At 40.6% G+C, this 25,411-nt stretch overlaps 1 protein-coding gene across 6 annotated transcripts in view; it reads right to left on the bottom strand.

Moving 5' to 3' along the window:
* Positions 1-25,411, bottom strand: part of VPS13B (vacuolar protein sorting 13 homolog B) — a 398,969-nt gene that overhangs the window by 296,546 nt on the left and 77,012 nt on the right. For all 6 annotated transcript variants that reach the window (XM_079984696.1, XM_079984699.1, XM_079984695.1 and 3 more), the window contains exons 7-16: positions 22,312-22,486; positions 17,767-18,023; positions 15,362-15,457; positions 13,110-13,232; positions 12,503-12,640; positions 8,193-8,280; positions 5,038-5,235; positions 2,883-3,052; positions 2,423-2,617; positions 1,079-1,203 (exon numbers count right to left, since the gene is read on the bottom strand). In XM_079984696.1, the coding sequence (XP_079840822.1) occupies positions 1,079-1,203; positions 2,423-2,617; positions 2,883-3,052; positions 5,038-5,235; positions 8,193-8,280; positions 12,503-12,640; positions 13,110-13,232; positions 15,362-15,457; positions 17,767-18,023; positions 22,312-22,486 (1,565 nt within the window). The remainder of the gene's footprint in view (positions 1-1,078; positions 1,204-2,422; positions 2,618-2,882; positions 3,053-5,037; positions 5,236-8,192; positions 8,281-12,502; positions 12,641-13,109; positions 13,233-15,361; positions 15,458-17,766; positions 18,024-22,311; positions 22,487-25,411) is intronic.

The following is a 25,411-nucleotide window of genomic DNA, read 5'->3' as shown; positions in this document are numbered from 1 at the left end:
ACAGTAAAGATTGGCAAAACAAGCCAGCAATCTATAAACACCTGGGCAAAAAAAGATGTTACATGCACACACAGATCCATGTATGTGCAGTGATCTGAAATCCACTGGAATATAGTTTTTGTATTCATACACATCACAAGAAAGATAAATACTATTTTCAGCTTTGACATAATTTCAAAAACTTGAATGCCTGAAGCATTTCCTTTACTAAGAAAAGAAAAGTAGCTGAATAGAAAGCAATCACTTTGAATTAATTAATTGTTTCCAATGAAACAGATGAGCAAGAAAATTAAATAGGCAGCATTTGTTCAAGTGTAAACTGCTACTATTTGTTCAAGTTCAAATGTGGTTATTGGTCATTATACAGAAATAGCCCATTGAATATCTAATATTGTAACAAAACTTACAGCAGAATTTGTCTACAGACCTGAATGGACAAAGGTTTTACTCAATAAAACAAGAACTATCCAATGAAGCAAAATATGACAAGACTCATACAAAATATGAAGAAAATGAGGTTGTGGTCAATGAGTACATTGCAAGATTTTTGTGACAGTTATGAAAATATGGCAAAGTACTACTAATATCTGGATTAAAATATCATTCACAGATGCTATGAGTAAGGAACACACACATCTCTCTAGATTACTTAAGATATTGCTGCAGCTGGCATCAGCCCTCAGGGCTAAGGGATACTCTGTTGAATGAGAAGAGACATCTTCAACACATTTTTCTTGGTGTCAACCTATAAGTTATGGTATTCATTTCAGAACAAATGAAAACAAATCTATAGCAATATCCATGCATTAGTAGCAAACGTTTTGGTCTAAAATTCTAACAAGAAAAAGAACACTTTCGGTAATGGCAGTCTAAGCAATGTGGTCAGAGACAGCAATATTTAAAACATATTAATGCAGAAAATTAATAAACAGATATTGTATATATTTGTATGAGTGCATGTATCTAGAGAAAGGGAGAGGTGTATAATGCAATGTAGTACAGAACAGTAAAAATAAAAATGTACCCATGATGCACCCAGACATAGAGTACTTGTGAATATGAAGCATTTAATACTCACCAGTAGTTAGGAAGCTTAAGCATTTTGCCATAAACAGCAGTACTGAATGGAGAAACAACTGAAACTGGTGAGTTGTAAGACCCATTAATATCCAGTGATGACAGCCCTGCCTGAAAACCAAATATCTGAAACAAACCAAAACATCAAGCTGTACAGTAACAAAAAATATCAGTACAAATTATTTTACTTTAATATAAACCAATGTCAATTTTAAGCCAATTTTTTTTATCCCCAAGAAAAATGTAAGATAGAAAATCATGTTTCTATGAAAATGCACACAATTTATATCACAGGAACAGTATGTCCTACTGACTTAAAACAACTGACTAAACATTAACAAATCTAAACCACAATGAGTATTACAATTACATGATATTATCATGATGTCAGTATAACAGTGCAATCCTAACAACCCACACTGATGGCTTATGGGGGGCAGCAGTATAAGCCTCTGCTGGTAGAAAGGAGTGCCATGGCAGTTTTCCACCATGGTGGAGGCACCAGGTTTGTCCTAGCAGATAGAGGGCTACTGCCAAAACAGTGGTAGCTTGGGTTACAAACACCTCGGCTTACAAACACTTCGGGTTACAGACTCCGCCAACCGAGAAGTAGTACCTTGGATTAAGAACGGTTTCCTGTTAAGAACGGACCTCTGGAATGAATTGAGTTCAGAAGCAGAGGTACCACTGTAGTAGCTGCAAAACAGAGGGCTTCTGTCTGGGATGATTATGATCATCATCATCATAATCATCATTAAAAATTTCTACACCACCCTTCATCAGAAGATCACAGGGCAGTTTGCAATATAAAAACACAAAAGTACATACCATAGTAACAAAACAAAAATAACCCCCTCCCCCACATAGATTGCTTAATTAGCCAAAGGCCTGGGAGGAGAGGAAAGTTTTTGCATGGTGCCTAAAGTTATGTAATGAAGGCACCAGGTAAGTCTCCCTGGGGAGAGCATTCCACAAACGCAGCCACTGCGGAAAAGGCTTTTTAGTGTGGCTTCCCTCCAGACCTCTCATGGAGGGGGGAACATAAAGAAGGGCCTCCCAAGGTCAGGTCTCGGACGCCAGAGCCTTTGAATTTACTGTATCCAAAGCCCTGCTGTTAACCCAAGAGACCTGATCCTTGAGTCCTCAGTTGCACAAGCTTGGAAATGGTACAGTGAACAGTGAACAGAAAACCAGAACCACATCAGGACTCGGAATGTGGTGGATGATCTGCCACTCCTTTCCACTCTGCTGCTTCCCTGCCAGAATTAGAATCGCTCTGTAATAACGTTTCTAAGAAGTCTTAGCAATTTTCAATGAACTAAAAAAAGTATTGAAAATGTTTTACCTTAAGATAGCAGTGTGAGTAACAATAGTGAAGTAAGTTATCAGATGGCTGGCTAAGGCTGCTGACGGTCTGCACAAGCTGTTCAGCATACATTGGCATGGAGTGTTCCAGGGCCATTTTGTCCACCAGTATTTGGATACAAGGCAGAGGACGCAAAGGCTGAAGATTTGTAGTATTTAAGGGGCTGCTTGAACTCTTCGGGGAATATAGTAGGGGGGGAATACAAGCCAAATTAATGTAACACCCCATACATTTAAAAATATAGCCCAACATTTCCAAATCTAACTTTTAAAAGTTTTTCATTCTAGATGTTTGCACAGTCTGTTTTTTTTAAAATCAGTCTATCATGTATGCAAATATATACACACTAAAATAACGTATATGAAATAAGCATATGTAACTGACTGGGTGCATACGTTTTAATTCCAAATATAGTTCATGACAGACTACATTATAGTACCTTTTGACCCATGATAACAGGCAACAAGTGGCCCAGCAAGTTGAATTCAGCCATAGGGATTGTCACAGTGCATTTCAGAATTGTGAAGTTTGTGATCCGAGTTGGAATATATTCTTCCAAAGCTGCTACTTCTTCTGGGCTTGGCATAGCTTTAGTTCCATCTACAGAATCTGTAATAAGTTATAATTACTCAAATTTAACATAATTATCAATGGGAATGTACATAGTCTTCCATAATTACTACTATAACTATTATTATTTTTTTGATCACTCTGTGCTCCTCTAAATGTCAAAAGGGCAAAGAGATTTCCATTGTTGCATTTCCCACAAGGAATATCAAACTGGCTCTCTTTATATAAAGGTAAAGGGACCCCTGACCATTAGGTCCAGTCGCAAATGACTACGGGGTTGCGTGCTCATCTTGCTCTTTAGGCCGAGGGAGCCGGTGTTTGTCCGCAGAAAGCTTCTGGGTCATGTGGCCAGCATGACTAAGCTGCTTCTGGCGAACCAGAGCAGCGCACGGAAACACCGTTTACCTTCCCACCGGAGCGGTACCTATTTATCTACTTGCACTTTGACGTGCTTTCGAACTGCTAGGTTGGCAGGAGCAGGGACCGAACAACGGGAGCTCACCCCATCGCAGGGATTCGAACCACCAACCTTCTGATCAGCAAGTCCTAGGCTCTGTGGTTAACCCACAGCGCCACCCGCGTCCCTTTCTCTTTATATATTTGCCTTTAAATTGTCACCACAGTTCATTTTAACTACCATCAAGTCAGCTGTATAAGGGAAGAACTGTGCGGCAGGAGCTCTCCTGTCCTTCTGGCCTGGACATTGTCACCTGCTCTGTTCCTAAATCTGATCTGGAAGAAGAATGGGCAGGACAGACAGAATTGCCACGGACATTGGTGAGGTATTGCTGCTCTTCTAGAAAGCCAGATTCCACATAGACAGAACGCCATAACTGTGTTATAAGAACTATAACTTGAAGAACTTCTGCCTGAGCTTGCTTTTCCCTTCCACCACCATTTTTCCTCATGTGCCACATCCTTTTAGACTGTGAGCCTGAGGGTGGGGACTGTCTTAGTTCTGGGTTAGATACAGGTATGTAGCTGTGTTGGTCTGCGGTAGTCGAAACAAAATTCCTTCCAGTAGCACCTTAGAGATCAACTAAGTTTGTTACTGGTATGAGCTTTAGTGTGCATGAACACTTCTTCAGATGTTCTGAGTTGTTGTTTGCTTTTTGGTTATGCCCTGTGTGACAGTTCTTAAATTGACTGAAAGCTCTTGGGGAAGGGACCTCTTATTCGTTGTAAAGTGTGATAGCACTAGCTAAATAAGTAAATAAGATATTCCTATGTTAGAGATTGCTTGTTCTCCAGTTTCCTAAAAAAGTACAATTGGTACTCATCTGAAGTGTGGATCTCAAATGGCATCATGGGGGTCACCCGATTGGGCTCTGACTCTACCGTGATCATGAGACAAGAACAGAGATTCTTTGAGAAAGTTTTGCAGACCTGCCAAGCTCAAACAGCCCATGGAGACAGCATAATTAAGGAAATAACAGGAATCCACTTTCCCCAAATATAGTAACAACCAATGGAACTAGGAGAACTAACAGAACTAACAGAGGGGTGGGGTGGGTTGAAAAGGAAAACTTTTTATGTAAAGTATTTTTCAGCAGGGATAGCAAACGAGGGAGGGAGGGAAGGCAAACAGGAAACAGATAAAGAAAAGATTCAAGAAACTAGCCTGAGTAGGAGTGGGGGAAATGGGAGCTAAAGGTGACATGACTGCTTCAATCAGGCAGGAGTAAAAATCTGATTGGGAGCCACCCACTTTACCAAGAAGTCTTTGATCTTCATCAGAGTGGAGTCAGAGCCCAATCCGCTGACCCCATGCCAAGTTTCCCTCTCAAAAAGTGCTGTAAATGGCTACTATAATCGAACACCACACTGGTCAGATCAGCAGTGCCACAAACGGATTCTGTTTGGGCTCTTACACAGACAACAATGAAAAGATTCAAATAAACCACTACCAATCTTTCCTTTTTTTCGCACACACATGATTTGCAGTTAACATTTTTCCACTGAAGCTCTCCTACTTTATTTGTAAAAAAAAAGAAGAAAGAAGAAAGAATTAAATCACGACATACCTTGCTTAGACTTGCTGTATGGTTCATATTCATGTTCCAGAGCACAAACAATCATTTTCATAATCCTGTGCACTGCACTGCTATCAAGCCGAAGACTGAGAGGGCCCACAATAAGGGTTTTTGTAGACATCTCCTGAACATGGCCAAAGTCTTCACTCTTTACTGAAGTCACATCTGGCTGGTTTCCAGACACTAAAACTACAATATATATACATTTACAGATAGTTAATATGTGCATTAGGACCAGCGTTTGAAACTCCCAATGTTCTAGGTGTGTTTTGCTACATGGAATTTCATTAACGCAAGCAGTTTCTGAGGTCTGGCCTCAGTACTGCGCCTAAGATTTCAGATAAAAACTGCAGAGTGGAAGGAAAGGAGGACCTTCTGCCTCCCCACTCTCTTAAGAATATTAGGGGGTGGGCAGGGGAAGCATGGCTTTGCTTTTTGCAGACTTCAGATGAGAACTAGACCACGTGAAAAATGAATATAAGATTTTAGCAGCAGTTCATTCATTTTCAGCTTTGTATTATTGTTATTTTAAAAAAGGGTGCCTAGACATTCCGTTGTTGCACCCATGATATAGGTTTAAGGTGCCATTTAACTCCTAGCTTTCATATCTCAGTTTCTAACACAAATTGGGACAATGGTAGAGACAGAAAAAACCACCTATGAAAAAACAATTTCTTGCAATTATCAGTGGTTAGCTATAAACACTCACACAATAGCATTAACTGCACTTTGTTTCTTCAGGATAAACTAATACAAGCAAGATCACCTATGCATTTTCACAGGGAGGCCCACTTTTCCTTCTTCATGTCCATTACAGAAGGAAAGATGAAGTAGGCGGTGAATAGCAATATTGAATTGAAAACTAAACTGAAGGCTCAAAATTGGAGACAGGGTTTTAAACCACCCATATCCATAGTGCACATGCTTTTTTGCCAACCCCAACTCAGCTGTGTTTTTAAATAACCACTTAATGGGATGAGAAAGCTGCTTTGATTTCAAGTTCATTAGAACTTTGGTCACAGTCAAGATTAACCACAATTTACAACATGTTTAAGTCAGGGTTGGGAAAGCTCAGGCTTGGGAGTCAAATGTGGATCCTCCAGGCCTCTCCCTCTAACTCTTGAGGCTGTCTCCAGGCTCTGCTCAGTACCCTCCTTAGTGCTTCTGCCTGGCCAGAATGTGCTCTCAAGCTGTGAAAATGCCTCTTGTTTGCTTTGTTGGAAGACAAAGAAATGGGGGGGGGGGTGCAGAAATCTCTAACTTCTGCATGGATGGAATGTATCCATCTGTTGCTCTGCCCCTGGAAGGACTTTCTCTGCACACCAGTGGCATGCAACCCCTGGAAGAAATGCAGCCCTTGGGCTAGGAAAAGTTTCCCACCACTGTATGCTCCCACCCTATTTATGTTACTCAGATATGGGGAATGCTGTACTTAATTGAAAGCAGGGCCATGCCTTTAGTACTGCCCCAAACATATCAAGTCTCCTCCTTCAGCTTCACGTTGAACACAGTTGTCTACAAAGAAGACCCAACATGCAAACCCCTGTTCATGTGCAGGGACTCCACAGAATTAGAACACCCATAAGCATGAGTGCTCTGATCACGCAGAGCCTTGCACACTGAGGTGGACTAAGAGCATAGTTCAGATAGGGCTCTAAATTCTGGTTAACCTAAAACAGAAATGGGAGCTTTCCAGTCTCCTCCTCATAGAGGGAAGCGGAAAGCAAGCAAGGAAGCCCAAGACTTCTTCATGTCCTTCACTTTGAAGGACCTTGACTTTGGAGAGATTATTAGACTCCTGCCCTTTATATAAAGCAGATCATATTCATCTGCCCTAATACTGTGAAGGCATCTATTATTTACTGCTGCTTACACATGCATAGGATGCCACTGTAAGTAATATTGCAACCCATGCTTTTTTTCAGGGGGTACTCAAGGGTACACAGTACTCACACCTCTTTTTTGTTGTTAAAAAGTGTGGCACTCACTGTAACAACTTCACGGTGAGTACCGACACCTATTTTTCTAGAAAAAAAAGCACTGGTTGTAACTATAATATAAACACACAGAAGAGAAGCTTTTGTCTTTCTCTAATGTAATTTTAGTACCGTATTTTTTGCTCTATAAGACTCACTTTTTCCCTCCTAAAATTTAAGGGGAAATGTGTGTGCGTCTTATGGAGCGAATGCAGGCTGCGCAGCTATCCCAGAAGCCAGAACAGCAAGAGGGATTGCTGCTTTCACTGCGCAGCGATCCCTCTTGCTGTTCTGGCTTCTGATATTCAGAATATTTTTTTTCTTGTTTTCCTCCTCCAAAAACTAGGTGCGTCTTGTGGTCTGGTGCGTCTTATAGAGCAAAAAATACGGTATATGTGCTGCCGAAGCGAGCACAGTCTTTCTCTAATGTAATCTCCCCATATGAACCAACCCAAACTCTCTGATCATCACCTGAGGCCTTTCTTCGTGTTCCTCCTCCACAAAAGGTCTGAAGGGTGACAACACAAGAACGGGTCTTCTCTGTGGTGGCTCCCCATTTATGGAATGCTCTCCCAGAGAGTTACTGCTTTGCTTTTATTTGTTTTTGTTAGGTATTTTGTGTTCTCATTCTGCATTTTAATGTTGTAAACTGCCCTATCATCTTAAATGGACAGTATACAAATTTAATTAATCATCACCACCATCATCACAGTTTATTCCTTTGCAGACTAGATTATTTCCTTTAAGCCAGCATAAAGCTTGCAAAGCTGCTTTAAAATATGTTTGCTGAACAGCAAGGTATAGCACAGGGGTTAAGAGAATCAGCAAGGGTCCTCTTCTGCCCACCTCCAGATTTGCCTTCACAACAACCCTGCTGAACAGCAATTTGAACCCAGATTTTCTCAAGCTAAATCGTTGTACAATAACAAAGCACACGGGCAAAGCAGTCATATCAAATCACACATTGCTGTATTTCTTAGGGCAAAGTCAGAAAAAGGGTATATAAGCAAACAAGCACGCTAGAATTCAAAATTTTCAGCAAGTCTATCCAGATTTTAAATTAGGTCAAAAAGGTAAATCTGAGGACAGTCGGTCAAGGACTGTCAGGTGCCTCTGAAGAAGCCTTTGTTTCTGTTATTCAAAAAGTAAGCAAACAAAGCAATGAAGTACCTTTGCCACTGGTGCTTTCCATTGTGTACAGATAATCCATGTAGAAAGCCCCAAACCTCTGCATTCCAGCTATCTCTGTGTACATCTCCTACCAACAAAGCAAAGTACATACAACTAATGTTCTCTTAAGAAAGAATCTTGAGATTACAACCCAATGGTATCAGGGCTATAGTCAAGTACTAGAGATATATACTTGTTTGGGTTTGTGCATGAATACATGGTAAACCTTATCAAAACAAAGGACAGAGGTTAGCCAAAGAATTCATCCTTCAGATAGCTAATGCAACATCTAGACTAGACCACACAAAAGGACATCTATAACTCTTCTGGATGTTTTGTCCACTTTTCCAAAGCAGCTAGTTAATTAGTATCTTTAGCAGAGTCAATTATTTCAGCTTGACCTCTCACTCACTAGTAAACCAGCTGACTAGGGCAAACTTCATATCTAACATTTGCAACTTCCGAAACATTTTAGGACATCTAGCTAGAAAACAATCAGATTTATTTGGACTCAGTGGGTATTTGTTTGTTCTTGTCTTCCTAGGAAGCAGTGAGTCGTAAGTAACATTCTAATCACGTCATTAGACATGAAGGTTGACATTTAAATAAATGGAATCTATTATTACTACCAATAAAAGGAGAATTGGCAGCTTTAACAAAATGAGTTTATTGGGCAGTAATGAGATACATGGAATTCTCAGTGTTTCTCTGTTCTCCTGCTCTGTGAAGGATGAGGAAACTAAAAAAAAGTATATAATATAAACACACAGTTATAAAAAAAAAAGAGTGATGCCCCACAAGGTTGTGTATTGGGACCAGTGCTTTTTAACTTGCTCAGAAATGATTTGGATTTAAGAATGAGCAGTGAGTTGAGGCCAGATTAATGAATAATACCAATTTATCCCAACCAGACTATAAAGAGCTCTGAAAGAATCTATGTGAACTAGGTGAATGGGCAGCAAAATGGGAACTGCAGCTCAATATGAAAAAGTGTAAAACAAGGCAGCAAAAAAATCCTAACTTTGCAAAAAGGTGATGACTAACCAGCAAACAATTTGAGCTGTGTGGCAGGCAGCTCAGTCAAAACATCAACCACTACACCTGTGAAAAGGGTACATTTTGTGTTAGATGTCATTAAGAAGGGGTTAAAAATAAAAGTGCCCATATCATAATGCCCTTGTAGAAATCTATGGTGCAGCCACATTTGGAAAATTGTGTGTGGTTTTGACTGCCCCAACTCAAAGAAGGTATCATAGAGCTATAAAAGGCACAGAAAAGGCAACCAGAATACCGTATTTTTTGCTACATAAGACGCACTTTTTTCCTCCTATAAAGTAAGGGAGGTAGAACAGAGCCCCTTCTGTTCCTCCTCCTGCTTCGCTGAAGGGGCGCTGCGCAGCTCTCCCTATCTGCGCAGCACCCCTTCAGCAACGTGCCTATCCTGGTTTCTGCATTAGCCACACGCAGCCTCTTCAGGCAGGGGGAGCCTTCATCCTGCTGCCCTGAAGTGGCTTGGCGCGGTCATCCCAGAAGCCAGAACAGCCACACGGTATCCCAGAAGCCAGATCCCTCTTGCTGTTCTGGCTTCTGGGATTCAAAATATTTTTTTCCTTGTCTTCCTCCCCCCAAAACTAGGTGCATCTTATCGTCTGGTGCATCCTATAGAGCGAAAAATACGGTACTCTGGAGCTGAACACTTTTATTACAAGAAAAGGCTAAACCAGATTGAGCTTTTTTGTTTCAGGAGAAAGCAATTAAAGGGACAGCATAATGTTGTGATGTATGGTGTGGGAAAAGTTTAGTCTTTCTCCCTTTCATAGTACTATAACTCAGGATCATCCAATGAAATTGATAGATTCAAGTCAGACAAAATAATGTATTTATTCACATCATTCATTTATGGAATTCACTTCCATTAGATGTGGTAATGGTCACAAGCTTAGAGGGCTTGAAAAAGGGATTAGACAAATTCACAGAGGATAAATCTATCAGTGGCTATATATAAGTTTCATGTTCAAAGGAAGTATGCTACTGAATTCTAGTTGCTAGGGATCCACAGCAAAAGAAGGCTGCAGTTTACAAGCTTTTGCCCTGCTTGTGCTGTTGTGGTTTACCACTGCATGAAGCTAGACTAAATGGACCTTTAGTCCAATTCACAAGGGCACATCTCATTAAAAAACAAAAACAGAGAAACCAAATAATCCAGTTCAATGTGCAGACACACTAAGGATTAAAGAATTGATCTCTTTTTAATGTATTAATTTCAGCATTTTAGACTTGAGTATAGATTCACAGTTTCCTATCAACTGCAGCTCTCTAAAGTACTTGCAAGCGGCAACTAGGAATGGATCTGAGCCATACTACTGAATATTTTAAAAGAAGTATCTAATTTTACCTCTGCTACCTCTTTATATTTGAGTGAAAACTTGGAGGCTGTTTTACTCAGAGTCCATTGAAATTTATGGACCTTAGTCAATATTAATACATTTCAATGGGTTTACTCTGAGTAAAACATAGCTGAATACGACCCTGAGCAATTTGTACTCTGATACACATACCCGAGTACAAAAATTTATAGCAGGAATAAGCCTTAAGGCTATGTTCATTTTTATCAGGTGCCTGCCCTGCTTACAAGAAGCTCAAGGCAGCTTTCTCAGGTCTCTCATTTTTACTCACAACAACTTTTTAAAGGTAGCTTATGCTGAAAGAGATAAACTCTTCAATAATTAGCCAGTGAGCTTCATAGCTGAAGGAGATTTGAACCATGGTCTCTCTTCTCCAGACTGAACACTCTGTGCCTTTGCCCACTACTAAAGACTGACTCTTATCTATTTACCGTATTTTTTGCACCATAACACTCACTTTTTTCCTCCTAGAAAGTAAGGGGAAATGTCTGTGCGTGTTATGGAGGGAATGCCTACGGGTGGCAGGGGGGATCTGCTGCAGTCGTGAGCAGAGGATCCATGGTTCCCCTTCCTTCCTCCTCCGTGGCTCGCTTTGAAACAGCAAAGCGGGAGAAGAGCCGCTGAGTGGGGAGGAGAGAGGGACAGAGGACCTGCTTCTTTAAAGGAGCAAAGCGGGAGAGGAGAGGAGCCGCTTACACTCGTGTAAGCGTCTCCTGTCTGGTTGGTTCCTTTAAAGCAAGCAGGCTCTCTGTCCCTCTCTGCTCCCTACTCAGCTCGCTAAATAGCAGCAAAGTTTTTCAGCTCGCTAAGCCGGGGATGAGCGGGGAGGAGGGAGAAAAGCAGAGCCTGCTTGCTTTAAAGGAGCAAAGTGGGAGAGGAGATGAGCCTTCTCCCCTTAAACCCCTCTTCTGCATTATTAGCAGCATCCTTCTCCACCCACCCCAGGCGTGTTCCTTCTCCCCTTAAACCCCTCTTCTGCATTATTAGCAGCATCCTTCTCCACACACCCCACGCGTGCTCCTTGTCCCTTGAGTGCTTTTCCTTCCCTCCCCACTTAAAACGTGGTTACAAAGCACGGATCCACATGGATCCTCAGGATTTTTGCACTGGGTCACCCCAAATTCACCATCAGATCACATAGCATGTCCATGGCTACATCTTGCACCAAAAAAATCACGCACCCACTGTTGCCTGGGGCCGCAGTGGTGCAAAAACGTGGTTACAAAGCATGGATCCACATGGATCCTCAGGATTTTTGCATTGGGCTACTCCAAACTTCCTGTCAGATCACATGTCTGTGGCCACAGCATGAACCACAAAAATCATACATCCACTGTTTCGTTTAGAATATTTTTTTTCTTGTTTTCCTCCTCTAAAAGCTATGTGCGTGTTATGGTCGGGTGCGTGTTATAGAGCAAAAAATACGGGTACTCTTCAAATTTCTATCCCAGCGGAAGCCCTAAAAGTGGTTCAGTCATAGAATCATAGAATTTTAGAGTTGGAAGGGACCACGAGGGTCATCTAGTCCAACCCCCTGCAATGCCGGAATCTTCTGCCCAACGTGGGGCTCAAAACCCATGACTCTAAGATTAAGAGTCTGAGCTATCCCAGCTATCGAATAATCATTTTCCAACTTAGCTCAATAAGGCTTAATTTAAGAAGACTAAGGTCTAAATTAGTTATGGCCTCTGGGCATTCAAGTAAAATGTGGAATAAAAGTAAATTCAAGCAGCTCATTGTGACATAACTCATCTACTCATTAAGTGACAAAATACTTTAGTAGAAATAAGGTGTTAACACTGACTCCATAATCAGAGCTGCTGAACATAGATGTGAACAAAATAAGCGACAGGATATGAACACTGAGCATAAATCCAAAATTTTAAAAGAAAACTTATTTAAGACCTTATGAGCGGCTGCATCCAAAATGAATTCTGCACGGACACCATTGTTCTCAGGGCTTCTGTAATCAAATAGTGAATTGGTGAGGTATGTCATCCCTTTTGTGCTCAGATTTTCACCACAGTTGAAAAAGTAGGCCTCCTTTTACAAAAGGGGGAAAAATATATCAGTAGGAATAGAAAGATAGTAACAAAACATAACAAATAAAAGAACATGTTATTTGATTTCTTCTTTATAAACATGGTATTTGAAGAAACCGTTCCCCCCTCCCCACCATGGTCTTGTTTGCACAATGATAAGCCAAACCGCAGCTAAGCATGAACAAGCAAGTTTGCTGGTATACAGCTGGAAATTGCAGCTTCTTCACTCCCTACCACACCGCCCCGGATCTGCTGTTGCCACACTATCAAGAGCTAAGCCATGATTTGGCTTAGTATTACATGTGAGCCGAGGCTCGTGGTTTGTCTAATTCGGCTAACACAACTACCTGTCCTTTTTGTGTGAGCCAGTCATGCGGCTTTTGGGGTTCTTCTGAAAAATTCTAAAAATATTTTATGCCCTCTTTTAACAAAGCACGCCTGCAAGCTAGCAAAGCGTAACTTGTACTTACCGCATCACTTCTATTCATGTTCTCCTCAAAATCTTTAATTCCCATAATTCCTTTGAGACAAAGAGCTTGGCAACCAACAAAGCCTATTTGGCAATCGAAGAAAGGTTCTCCACTCATGAGGACCTGGGGGGGGGGGGGGGGGAGAAATGTTAACATGCTGAGTGTGTATAAAGAAACCGGAAGAGAGTTAAGCTTCTAGTCAAGAACCAACACACTGTTGGGCTCACCTATCTAACTTGCATGTTGTTGCCTTTATTTTTATTTTTTTTATTTTTTTATAGCATTTGCACTCCACTCCAAGAGAGGCTTACATAAAATCAAAACGAGACATTTCCTACCCACAGGCTTACAATCTAAACGAAAAGAAAACAAACGGGACAAGGGACAAGGACAGAAGAGAAAAATGAGAATCAAGGCTATTCCAAGCCTATGCTTTGGAATTCTCTCCCCTTGAATATTAGACAGGCACTGTCTAAGTTGTCTTTCCGGCCCCTACTGAAGACTCTCATCTATCTGTTATTCTAAAGCAGCAATGCTGCAGCAAGCAAAGGCACCAGCAGCCAAGTCAGCTGCTTGTGGCTGGAAAGCCAAACAGGATGTGTGTGACTGTTGCCATGGAAACAAAGGGGCAGTCCATTCTGTACTGAGCACCGGATGTTAGCTCAGTGTGTGTCATATGACCTGTACAGGATGTACATGGGTGGAGTTTGGAGTTTCTCTCTGTTTGTTGGTGAGAGCAGACATGTTTTCTCTGTACTGAAGTGAAAGACAGGAATAAAAGCAATGTAGTTACATTTCTGTCTGAGTCTGATTCCCCTCCCTGGGGATATGCTGGAGAGCAGGGAGGAGGAGAGCAGTTGGTGTGTTTTTCTCACAGCCTGAGGAAAATCGCCGGAACGGACCTCGTGTGTTTTTACTGCCGGGAGTCGCCGGAGGGAGGTCAAAGGAATTCAGCCGGTGCCTGGAGAGATAGGCACATACCTCTGACCGAGCCTGAATTCTGACATTGGTAGCAGTTGACGGTTGCTACGATCCATGGGAGTCTGCATCAAGGAGACTGTATTCATCCCTCTCCATAGGAGCCTGAGATGGAGGCTGCTTCTCTGCAGCTAGAAGCTGACCAGAAGAAGCTGAAAGCCAAGCTACGGAGCCCAGGTATGAGATTTTCGGGCTTAAGAGTGTGAATGCAGATGGATTAATTCTCTGCTTCATGGGAGCAACGTTTGGGAAAAACAGCTCCGAGAGAGAAGAGTCTGCATTCCAAACATTCCTGTGGTTTTTCCTGTCCAAGGAAAGGAATGTGGTTGCTTAGCAACGCAGGCCAGTTTCAAGATAAGGGCTGGAAGTCAGGCTATGCCCAAAGAGGCACAAACAGCTCGTGTTTTGTCTAGGCCTTTACAAAGGAACTGTGAAAGGGGACTTTCCAAGCGGCCAGTGTTATTGCTGCCAGGTGCACAGAGTGTAAACAAGCCAGCTATTGGATTTTAGAGGCTTGTGTTTGAGAGTCAATGCAAGGACTCAAAATGGATGTCAAGAAGGAAAGCCTGCCTTCTCCACCCCTCTTGACCAGTGACAATTATGCATCTTGGTCTATTAAGATGAAGGCCCTGCTGCAGAATCAGAGACTGTTTGGGGTGATTGAGAACCCCATCCCTGCAGCACCAACGCGTCCTTGGGAGTCACAGGATGTGAAGGCCAGAACCGCTATAATTCTGTGCGTGTCAGATTCTCAGCTTGTTCATATACAAGATTTACAGCACGCGAAAGATGTTTGGGAAATCTTCTAAGTTGAGATTTTCCCAGTCTGGAATTGTTTTTTAAGATTTTTAAAGTATGTTTTTATCGTCTTATGCCTTGTTTGCCACCCTAGGCACCTTTGGAACGAAAGGCAGGGTCTGAATCTAATACATACATAAATAAATGCACACCTATCTATCCAAAATTAATATTTATGTGGATGAATGTATAAGCAGGAATATTGTGGTCAGTTTTTGCACTTAATTAAGAAACAGATGAAGTAAAAGAACAATAATAATGTACACTAGATTTGAGAGCTTATTATTTACTGCCTAGAGTACTACAGCTAAAGTCCAAGAATGGCTCTATTTCAGTTATATTTTTATTATAGCCATCCAATAATGAGTGAATATAAAATCAATACTGTAACTGCCAGTACAAAGTAATGATTCTGATGAAATAAATACTGATGCCAAGAAATCTAGTATAAATATACAGAAGTAATGGAAAATTACCTCTACCGTAGTTCCTTCTTGCTCCCAGCATATTACTTCTTTGGATTTTACTTTCTGTGGGCTGTAATAGCTACTTTCGGCTTGCATTTCTGTGAGCTGTGTAACAATATGCCAAACACTTACCATTAGTCAACATTAGTATTAGCTACATATAAGTTATTATTACTGTGTAGAAAAGATGACGACAAATTAAATTTTACTATTGGTGATTATGATTGGGCAGGAAACAGGTGCACTAAAACAGCTGCAATATATTATCCACACTAGAAAATAACAACTTTAATCTATGTACTGGCACAATTTTAAAAAAACAACAACACTGAAACATTTTTAGTTTCTCGGTTACATAAACAATGAATAAAAAGGTAATCTAACAGATACGCAGGTGCAACTCAGTTTATGAACTTGAGAGAATAAACTTGACAGTTTATTATAATAGCATAGGAAGTAATTCACAAGATGGATGTACTTAAGCAACCCTTGCAAACCTCAATCATAAGTAAATATACTACCTTTTTGTCTATGCTCTGATCACCATGAATAAAGCAGCAAAAAGAGATCAATAGTGCACTTTTGACTATTCAACATCATTCATTAAACAAGGGCAAAATAATGAAACATTTAAATGTTTAGCCCTAAGAGCTCCTAACTCTGGCATCTTTAACTGCTGAAGTAATTCCTTCTAATTTTCTTATAACATAAAATTCCTAGAAGCTCTCATTACTTAGCTATTTCCAACTGTGTGTACACATGGTTGCTGTTTTGAAGCTAAGTTCTATAAAGCAAATGCTCAAGTAAAACAGGATTAAAAAACCCACCCTTCAGCTGTCTGCAATCATTGTAGAGGAAAAGCAATTAATTGATTAAAAGAACTCAAACATTGCAAGAACAATTTTCGACATTATTAGGAAAATGCAACATTTAATTTGGCATGGGTTTTTTTTTTAAGCTGGAGTGGTATCAGCTATTCAGAATGCTAATGCAGAAACCTGAGCTTGTTTTTGACCAAAATATGAACCACAAATTAATTCCATACATTCTTAGCATTCAAGCAGAACAATGAATTCTAATGTTTTCCTTCTAAGTGCCAGCATAATTCTCTTATGCATACCATTTTATAGTGTAAAAAATATAACATTCAAGATGTTAGGATGTGGTAAAATTATTGTAATGTATAATGCTAAATGCACAAGAATAAAAACAAAGTCTCCTTTAATGGGTTTTACCTACTTCAGCAAAGGACGCTATATACACTAGCAGTTTATTATGAGATTTAGTGGGAATAATATCCGAACTAGAGTTGAGGCCACTGGGTTCCATGTTAGATTATAAATAAAACATCTTTTTAAAGTGCTGCAGTGCCATTTTCCTCTTGAACTGGGCAGGCTCATCCTACTAGTCTGCTGTAAGAAGTGACTGACAGGATCAGGCAACTACTGTACAAAATAACAAAGGTATGAACAAATCCATGGATAGTGAAGAATGTGAGTGCTCTGGGAGAAAATATACTCGCTCCTTTCTTCATAGCCCCAGAGTAGAACATTCTTCTTTTTTCTTTGGCGATCATTTGCAGTCGAGTAAGATTGTCTTCCATAAACACAGTTTTAACAATGAGTCTGTAAGTGACCGTGGAGGCCAATTCTGGATCCACACATTCCTCCACAGTGGGGACATAGGTTTCTGGGCGGGAGTTGATCACAGTGTGGATTTGCCAAGCGTGCCTTCCTCTTCGCACATTTCTCCCTTGTGTCCTGAGTTCAAGTGTCTTCAAAGCACATGACACCTTTGGTAAAGGCTGTTCTCCAATTGGAGCGCTCATAGGCAAGTGTTTCCCAATTGTTGGTGTTCATACTACATTTTTTAATATTTGCCTTGAGAGAGTCTTTAAACCTCTTTTGCTGACCACCAGCATTATGCTTTCCATTTTTAAGTTTGGAATAGAGTAGTTGCTTTGGAAGACGATCATCAGGTATCTTCACAACATGAACAGTCCAACGAAGTTGATGTTGAAGAATCATTGCTTTGAGACTGGTGCTCTGGGAGAAAATATACTTGCTTCCTTCTTCATATCCCCAGAGTAGAACATAGATCTACTGTGAACACCCAATGATCAATCAGCTTCCTTGACTGGAAGCATTAAAGTTGATTACTACACGTTTGGATCATCTGAAAACTAACAAAGTTAGCTTTCAGATGATCTACACATGTGTAGGAATCATGGGGAACAGGGGGATAGACATATGTAGGATTGCACTGTTAAAGGTATTCAACTATATGTGAACCAGCATACATTGTTTTCCGCAATGAGAACTAATGACCATATACTGCCATCTATTTTTGTTGTCCGAGCACTTAGCAAAAATGACTAGAAATATACTTATGGTTTTCGTTTTTTTAAATGTTACCTTGAAGGTAATAGTAGCCTTTGTACAATAAAATCCTATAGAAACAATGGGATCTTTAACTGCTGGCGATTTATGCTGATTCATTGTTGTTCCATCATCTGTTCCAAGAAAGTCTCCCTCTTCATCATCATTACCCACAATAGCTGGTACAAACGACCAGGCCCATGACACCCATCCCTGCTGTTGATCATCATCTTGTTGAACGTAAGATTCTGGAGAAATATATTGCATATCATGGCCTATTTCATCTTCTGCACCTTTAAAAAAAGCAAAGCAGGGATTATTCAGCTTGAAATACAGTATTAGCCACAAACTAGAAACAAGAGGCATTTTATTTTATACTTACATACAACATGTATTTTAAACAATATATACTATACCTTGCGGTATGAACAGGTATGCCAACAAGATTTCCTGGGCCCAGTACACTGTGTGTGGATTGGGCGCCCTGCATTTATATTTTTTATATTACATTCCTGGTATCATTTCAAATAAGTCACATTTGATGAACACTAAATAATTTACATTTAAAACTCTAATTAAAATTATGAAATCTGGCTTTAATTTTGTCCTAAATCATACGTTTTGATCCAAACTATAAAGGTACACCTGATTTAGGGAAGCTGCCCCGGTTTCTGATTTGATCCCAGAATGTCCCACTTTTCCTTAGGGTGTCCCTGTTTTCATTGGAGAAATATTGGAGGGTATGGAGTTATCCGACCCCCCCGAGCTGTCTGAAGGCAATCCTGTATAGGGAAGTTTTTTTAATGTTTAATGTTTTATATTTTTAGCTGCCCAGAGTGGCTGGGGCAACCCAGTAATGTATACAGGGTATAAACAGTAAAATTATCATTATGGAATGGAATGTCCCTATTTTCATCGGAGAAACGTTGGAGGGTATGGACTACGAAAAAGAAATGTACTACTGAACACAATAACCAGCATAATGAAAAACTGAAGAATTAAATTAGCAGCAAATTACAAGATACCCTATACACTCTTCCGTAAGTTATGAAATACATTCCTTGTCAGAATTCTCATAGTGAACTTGAGCGATTCACACTAAACTCTCTTCAGAGGAAACACGGCAAAAAATACTATGTTTTATACCAATTAGAAATACTTTTAAAAATCCCTGCCTAATTTAGCTGATAACATTTACTCAGTTTCCAGAGCTGATGAATAGGAAAAGTAAACGAATGAAGTACAAATGCTTAAAAGGTTCTTTGATATCAAACATCAGGCAAAATCCCTAAACTTATGCAATCAGTGCTTACATGGCTGTTAACACAAGCTGGACCCCGGCCTTGGCAGCATCACCAGCACAGTCTTAACGCAAGGATTAACTGTTCTTGAACAATTTCAAGTATATTATGTCCAAACAGGCCTCCTTCAACAGCAGAAATGGTCCCATTTTATCCCTTTAAAGGTAGTGACAACTGTGACTGGCAGAAAAATGCTAGGTTTCATTTATGTCACCTTTTGCTGATGGATAAAGTCATCAAATCCATACCTTCAGAAACCTGTGTGAACTTTTAATCAACTATGGTTTGTTGCAGAGATGTTGCAGAAGAGCCTGGAAAACTGTGGATAGTGTGTACTATTTTCCCAAATTCACCACAGTTGGGGTATCTTTTTCATCTGGAAGTAGGTTGGGAAGGGGATGGTGGGAATTTAATGCAGACACTTTGGGACTGCGCTTTTTGAGATGGGACAGTCAGCAGTACCATCTGAATGTTGTAATATCTTCCCCATCATTTAGATAAAAGGCAGAACATTTTAGAACAGGAGATGGCTTGGGTAGGGGGTCCTGTTTGCATTTGAGCCTGAACCAGCATACAGTATACCCAAACCACAAATACCAGTAGTTCCACTTGAGTGGGAGTGAAGTAGAGTTGGCTTCTTCCCCCTAACATTAACCAATACAAACTAGACACCACAAAGCTTATTAAACTAGGCAATTATAATTAATATGAAAATGAAATACTTGAGTAAACACAGAATATGTGGCACAACAAGAAAATATCTACTAACCACCACCATACTGATACTGGCAGCAACTTTTTTGCACACTTTATTAATTTGGGAGAAATGGCACAATCAGTTATGCATCTTAATATCTCCTTTGTTATCATTTTTGTTCTACTCATTATTCTATTTCATGAGAAAGGCAGTACAAACAATGCGAAAAGTAAGAGACTGTACAGACTGAATGGTATGTGATATGTTGCCTAGGCACAGGTCCTGTCTATACATATTTATATTGGATTTAATATTATAATGTAGGTCATAATAAAAGCAGACAAAGTCTTCAACAACACATTCCTACATGAGTAGCAACCAAAGTAGATGCTTTTGGCTTTTCTACCACTGCGGTGAAAGCATTGCTCAGATCTATGGTCCAGATGCATATTTTTAAAAGGAAAAAGCTCACATTGTTATAAATGGCCTTTCCCCGCAAATAAAGCATCACTATATTAGTCTGAATTAGCTGGTGGTCTCATAGCCGAACATGATAGGAACTGTAGGGATTATTTTTGATTCCTATGTCAAGAGTGACATGGCATATTAATCGGACAAACTGATGCCTCAGGCCATAATTTTTCTGCAAGATGTGTAAACCCTTTAAAAGTACTATGCTTCCAGAATCTTGTGCTTTTTAAAGAGCCTATAAGAAAGACAAATGAAAATAAAGGCAATGTAAACTGTGAAAGCAGCCAGCCTACCCTAGTTACCAGGACAATGAAATCAAACATATAAGGGCTCCTTACAGCGAGTCAGACTATCTAGGCCAGGGTTGTGTTCTCTGGCTGGTAGTGCCTCAAGAATCTGTCCCAAGGGATTTCCTCAACCCTCTTCAGTAAGCCCTGAATAGCTTGGGACCAGTTTACTTACAGGATAACTTTACCCCATTATGTGCTCTCTCAACTGCTTCGATCTGCAGAACTGATACAGGTGCCACTCATTCCTCATTCCACTGTTGTATAAAATCAATCTTTTAGTGTGACGACGCCTACACTTTAGAACTCACAGCTTCTTGACATCAGACAGGCATCTTCTTTGTACAGTTGTACCTTGGTTCTCAAACGGAATATGTTCCGGAAGTCTGTTCGACTTCCAAAAACGTTTGAAAACCAAGATGCGGCTTCCGATTGACTGCAGGAGCTTCCTTCACTCAATCAGAAGCCACGGAGGCAACATCAGACGTTCGGGTTCCAAAGAACGTTCGCAAACCGGAACACTCACTTGCAGAGTTCAGGAGCCAAAACGTTTGAGTCGCAGGCGTTCGACAACCAAGGTACAACTGAACTCTTTTTGGCACCTGCTTAAAACATTTTTGTTTAGGCAAACCTATCCAGGCATGTAGCTGCTGAGGTGTTTAAATCTCTCTTACGGTTAATTTTAATTATTCAAAATGTTTTGAACTGTTTTTTATTACCGTATTTTTCCCTCTATAACACGCAGGTTTTTTCTCCTGAAAAGTAAGGGGAACTTTTGCCTTCCTTCCCTCCCTCCGGTAAAACCCCTCTCCTGCATTCTTTGCCAGCTGCTTCTCCGCACACCCCTCTCGCTGCTCCTTGTCCCTTCTATGTTTTTCCTTCCCTCCCCGTGGTTACAAAGCACGGATCCACATGGATCCTCAGGATCTTTGCATTGGGTCACCCCAAATTCACCATCAGATCACATAGCAATGATCTGATGCAAAAACAGGGCTGCAATGGTGCAAAAACATGGTTACAAAGCATGGATCCACATGGATCCTCAGGATCTTTGCATTGGGTCACCCCAAATTCACCCTCAGATCACATAGCATGTCCATGGCTACAGCCTGCACCATAAAAATCACGCACCCACTGTTGCCTGGGGCTGCTATGGTACAAAAACGTGGTTACAAAGCATGGATCCACATGGATTCTCACGATTTTTGCATTGGGCTACCCCAAACTCACTATCAGATCACATAGCATATCCATGGCTACAGCCTGCACCAAAAAAATCACGCACCCACTGTTGCCTGGGGCTGCAATGTTGCAAAAACGTGGTTACAAAGCACAGATCCACATGGATTCTCAGGATTTTTGCATTGGGCTACCCCAAATTCACCATCAGATCACATATCTGTGGCCACAGCATGAAGCACAAAAATGATACATCCACTGTTTCATTCAGAATTTTTTTTCTTGTTTTCCTCCTCTAAAAACTATGTGCGTGTTATCGAGCGAAAAATACGGTAATAATCTTAACATTTTGTGTAAACTACTTAAGAGGTTTTACTACAATCAAAAGGTATATAAATTTTGTTAAATAAATTTGGGCTTCTGTATGGGGCTGCAGTTTAACCTTGGAAAAATTGTTCCATAAAAGACCAAAATGAAATGGTTTATATGGACATTTATTCTGCCTTCACAATCTTACATATAGCTTCTCTAGGAAGCTAACACATTAATTACTTGATATTCAGTTACTCGTTTTGCATTATCTGCACTTGAACTGTAATTTCTCTGATGGTTTTGGAGGATTGTGAACGAATTCAATCTGTCTTACCTGAGATGTTCCCTAAAACATCCTTAGTGTGACAAACCAAGTCTTCATTTTCTCCATCTTTAAAGTTGCCTATTTCTCCATAGTAGAGTGAAATTCCAAGTTGCATTATTCGAATAAACATAGGAAGTTGTTGATCAGTAATGGAGAGCTTCAGGGTTTCTACTAAAGTGTGGATCTGCAAGTACAGAGAAAAGCATTGAGTTGGATCTGAAGAAATGTAGAGCTGAGAAGGGCTCCCTAGGGTAATCTGATCCAATTCCCTACAATACATGAAAGGAAGAATGAATGGAACTCCAATTGTGCAACAATGGATCCTCTGGAACAGCATAAGTGGGCTACTGGAGTTGCAGTAGGACAGGGAAATTAGAAGAATTCAGCTGAACTGCCTTGCACAAGCAGTAGTGCCTTTCTCCTTCAGTCTTAGATGGTGACCTGTGCATAAAGGTAAAGATAAAGGGACCCCTGATGATTAGGTCCAGTTGTGACCAACTCTGGGGTTGCGGCGCTCATCTCACTTTTTTGGCCGAGGGAGCCGGCGTACAGCTTCCAGGTCATGTGGCCAGCATGACTAAGCCGCTTCTGGCGAACCAGAGCAGCGCACGGAAACACTGTTTACCTTCCCGCTGGAGCGGTATCTATTTATCTACTTGCACTTTGAGGTGCTTTCAAACTGCTAGGTTGGCAGGAGCAGGGACTGAACAACGGGAGCTCACCCAGTTGCGGGGATTTGAACCACTGACCTTCTGATCGGCAAGTCCTAGGCTCTGTGGTTTAACCCACAGCGCCACCCGCGTCCCTGTGCATAATAAGGGATAAATTCTGTTGAGCACAGTCAGACTTAAATATGCATATAGGACCAGGCTCCACATAAGTGACAAGAGACAAAATTCAGATTTTAAAAGTAAATGTTAATATACATCTAAGGCAAATGAAGATTGTAATTATGAAGTATGTTAAACATTGTGTTAATTTCATTTTTAATGACAGATTTTCCAGGGTACCCTGATGAGGAACTGTGGCCACCAACAGAGATAACCAGGCAAGTTATTTATAAATGTAATTATAATTATGCTCACACTAATCTATGTTCCCTGGCATGCTTTTTATGGTAACTCAGAATTCATTAAAACCATCTATATACGTAATGAAGGAATAGAAAACACAGAAATCCTTATTAGAACCACAGCACCAATTGACATTAGTGAAGACTGTGTCAAAATTTCCATTATATGCTGTCAGAGGTTTGTGATTCTGCCATTAAAATATCCCCTCTGCTAAAACCTGGCATGAAAGTTAATGATCAAGCCCACAACTGAACTTCATTCCTCGATCAAAAACAAAAATTTGGCAAACTTTAAGATTCAGAGAGAGAGAAGGCCAAGATTTAATATTCTGCTTACCTACAATAGCCACATAGTACCGCAGTGAAGTGCATTTAGCATGTCAGAGTTTATTATGATTAATAGAAGACAAGAACCTGTTTATGTTTCAGAAGCTGCTGAGCACAAATATCTCAAAATGACTTTAGCTGTCATCTCTTTCCATCTAGTGTTACAGTATGCATAGCAAAGTTGTAGACAAGTTGAGAAAATATCAATTCCAGAATCTGACAAGTAATTTTGTCTACGGTGCTTGTCATAGACTTTAGGACAGGTGTGGGGAACTCAGGCTGGAGGCTGAGTGCCTGGTCCTTGATACTCTCACCAGTCAACACTGCTCCCTAGGCCAGCTTCATTCCCTTCTTGAGTGTTTTTGCCAGGCTGGAATGTGTCATTGAGCTGTGATAATGGTTCTTGCCTGCCAAGATGAAGCCCCGGAAAGTTGCTCGTGAGGCAATGCAGCCCTTGGACTGCACAAGGTTCTCTATCGCCATTTTAGTACAGTGGTACCTCGGGTTACAGACGCTTCAGGTTACAGACTCCGCTAACCCAGAAATAGTACCTCGGGTTAAGAACTTTGCTTCAGGATGAGAACAGAAATTGTGCAGCAGCGGCGCGGCGGCAGCAGGAGGCCCCATTAGCCAAAGTGGTGCTTCAGGTTAAGAACAGTTTCAGGTTAAGAACAGACCTCCAGAACGAATTAAGTTCTTAACCCGAGGTACCATTGTATTTAGAAACTAAAGCATGCAGTGCAAACTGTGAAGATCTAAAACAGGCATAGGCAAATTCCGGTCCTCCAGATATTTGGGACTGCAATTCCCATCATCCCTGACCACTGGTCCTATTAGCTAGGGGATGGTGGGAATTGCAGTCCCAAATATCTGGTGGGCCAGAGTTTGCCTATGCTTGATCTGAGAGAACATTAAGCTCGGATAAATGCTACAGAGAATGCCAGATTGATAGATGTATTGATTAGAAAGAGCCATATAGATCCTGAACCGCTCTGGATATCTGCTTCCAATCCTTGGCTTAGAAATAGGAGAAAGTTTGTTACAGTTAAACAAACTGAAACTAAACTGAATAGCTTTAAGTACCTAATAATGAATTGTTAGTCTGAATTAAGACCCTACAGCCACATGCTACTGGATAAATGTATGTGCAAAACAACTCCTATGCAGCATCTGGCATCAATAGTATCAGGATAATTAGCTGCACACAGGGACAGATAAACTACAGTACTCATGGACACATCTGGAAACATGTTCAGAACAGACAATACTTCGCTTTCTCAATCTAATTTCAAAAATTCACAAAACATCCCCAGTACATGGTGTTATGTCCTTTCAGATTGCTCTGGCACCACTGTTCTCACATACAGCATGTGCATCCTCTCTTGAAGTAGATTAGAATGCACAAACTCATTAAAGACTATTAAGTACCTTGAATTACATCATAATATTTTTGAATTCTCACTTATCTATTACCCCAGTCAGCCTTTTTATTATCCATACAAGTACCAGAATTAAGTATCCTTAAGCTCACACTATGAAGAAGTAGCTAAATTAAGTAAGATGAATTAGCCATACTGAGGCTAGAAGCTGTATCTCAAAAAATGTATAGAATGGTTGAAGTAACCCGTTAACAGCCAAACTATTCTTCCTGGGACACAAAGTCCTGGTATGGCTATAGCCACCCAATATTCACATCTGGAGGCTCAGAGA

The sequence above is a fragment of the Podarcis cretensis genome (genome assembly GCF_951804945.1).
Source record: "Podarcis cretensis genome assembly, chromosome: 7".
NCBI classification, from domain to species: Eukaryota; Metazoa; Chordata; class Lepidosauria; order Squamata; family Lacertidae; genus Podarcis; species Podarcis cretensis.
The sequence above is the reverse complement of the archived record's forward strand: the minus strand, read 5'-3'. Positions and strand labels throughout refer to the sequence as shown.